Genomic DNA, 2,311 nt, shown 5'->3' on the forward strand with positions numbered 1-2,311 from the left:
GAGAAACGTTTTCAAAATGTTATTATCTACTCATTTTGTCTATTCTAAAAAATGGCAAATCAAAAAATTTGCGTTCAGTGAGTGTGTTTCTTTCAAAGAAATTTTTTTACTAAAAAGTTTCAAAAAGTTGGAGAGTGTTTTTAAAGGTTGTTCGCTTCTTGAAAATGTTATTTACAAAAAAATGTTATACATGAAATAGAACTAACATTTGATTTTCATTTAATTTTAAGATCTTATATTTATAATAATAATACTAAATTAAATGAATTTTGAATATAACCAGTTGAGTCCTTCATATAAGCCATACCCAGTTGTTCCACAACATTCTTGGCACGCCCACTCATGTCCGACTATTGATTGAAGTTCCATTTTATCAATGATTTCTTGTTTAGCCAAAGCATTTGGCAAATCAATTTTATTCAAATAGAAAAGAATTGGCACGTTCATGATTTCTTCATCTTTACAAAACTGATGAACAAATTCTTTTGCTTCATTAATGCGGTCCTGGTCGTTTGTGTCTATCACATAAATTATAGCTTGTGTTTTACTATAGTAATGACGTGTCAATGGTCGTATACCTGAGCTTCCATTGATATCCCACACATTAAAAACGATTCTTTTGTAGTGAACATCCTCAATATTAAATCCTATTGTTGGTATAGTATCAACATATTCGTTAAATTTTAGGTTGTACAATATTGTCGTTTTCCCAGCAGCATCAAGACCTATCATTAAAACCCAAACACGTTTGTTTTTGCCAAAATGGTTACTAAAACAATTACCCATATTCTGTGTTATTTTGCTTGGATTTATATATTAATAAAAAGAATATAAATTCTTTGTGACATAAATCAAAACACTTGTTCTGAATAATATTATATTAAATAGTAAATTTTGTTATACATTAATTAATGCAAAATATACAAAAAATAAAAATCATGTAAAAATTTTAACAGATATTATTCTTTGAATGTTTTAAATATTTACTAAACTAAGTTAACAGTGTCAGTCTTTTAACGTTGTACTATCTCCAAACGTTGTTCATTTCGCAAAAAATACTAATCAATTTATCTGATAATTGGGAATCAGGTAATAAAAAATATAAACACTAAAAAACTTAAATAATTAATTTCTGTCATTATAAAAAATTTCCAATACTTTTTTACTTATTATATATCTTAAAACGTTTATAAAATAATTTTAATATAAAACAATTGAACACGATATATAAACATTTATCTTAAACCAAATATTAATTTAAAATATACAATTTTGATAATTGGCTGTATTTGATTTATCATTTTTCGATGAAAGCTTAACAACAAATCGGTATTTGTTGTTAAGTAAATAAAGTATAAAACAATTTAACTTTATTGTCTTTATAAGAGAAAGTTAAATTATTAAAATGTATTTTTTTCAATTAAAGTCATTCTTAAAACCGTGCAACTTTGACATGTCAGTGCAACTTTGTTTATAGTATAATTATAATAAGAAAATATATGTATTTTATAATCAAAACAAAAAAACACAAACAAATTTCTTTAAAACTATTACTTTAATTAAAATACTATAACTAAACTATAACTAAAGTTGCACAAATTTTCTCAATTGGTTTTTTGGTTTGTACCATTCAACATCCTTTTTTTATTGAAAATTTTGCAGCGAGAAGGTCTTTGAATTACACAAATTGGCTTGTCTCATTATTTTCTTTTATAAAGTAATGTTTAACATTTGCGCCATCCACAATCGATATACAACACCGTGTTTTTGTTATGTATGACAATTGGAATTCTGGAATTTTAACGTTTTTTTATTAGAACAAGCAGTTGAATTTATCATTTAATTACAGAGTTATATTTTAAGGTTGATTTATAACCTAATTCTACTTTTTGTTATTGTTTTTGTTATCGTTGAAAATTGAGTTTCACCTTTGTTGTGAATAAAAAACAAAGAAAAAATAAAGTTGCACACTTATTCGGAATGACTTTAACTTGAAACTTTATATAATTAAACAAAAAAAATAATATTAATAATAATAAATTAAAAATATAAATACAGTCTTTTAATGTTGTACAGTGAACAAAAATTAGCTTCATTTTTATGTAAAATATATTAGATATACAGATGCAAAAAAGTGGTTGTCTGTCAATATTTGGATTTTATAACGGACGTTTTGTGTTTTAATAAACACTAGTAAATTAAACATTTGTTTTTCATATTATAAATTACAAAAGTTTTTATAAAAAATGGCAAAAATTTTTTTGGGGTAAAAATATAATTTGGATTAATGTTGAGACAAAAAACAAAATAT

General features: G+C 24.0%; 1 protein-coding gene across 1 annotated transcript; it reads right to left on the reverse strand.

Moving 5' to 3' along the window:
* Positions 1 to 258: 258 nt before the first annotated feature.
* EIN_050880 (ADP-ribosylation factor, putative) lies at positions 259 to 786 on the reverse strand (the record flags this gene model as incomplete). The annotated part of the gene is made up of 1 exon (XM_004182931.1): positions 259 to 786. One exon carries the CDS (start codon positions 784 to 786, stop codon positions 259 to 261), a length of 528 nt encoding a protein of 175 aa, XP_004182979.1.
* Positions 787 to 2,311: the final 1,525 nt, after the last annotated feature.

The sequence above is a fragment of the Entamoeba invadens genome, assembly GCF_000330505.1.
Source record: "Entamoeba invadens IP1 unplaced genomic scaffold scaff_1105074724647, whole genome shotgun sequence".
Taxonomy (NCBI): domain Eukaryota; phylum Evosea; order Mastigamoebida; family Endamoebidae; genus Entamoeba; species Entamoeba invadens.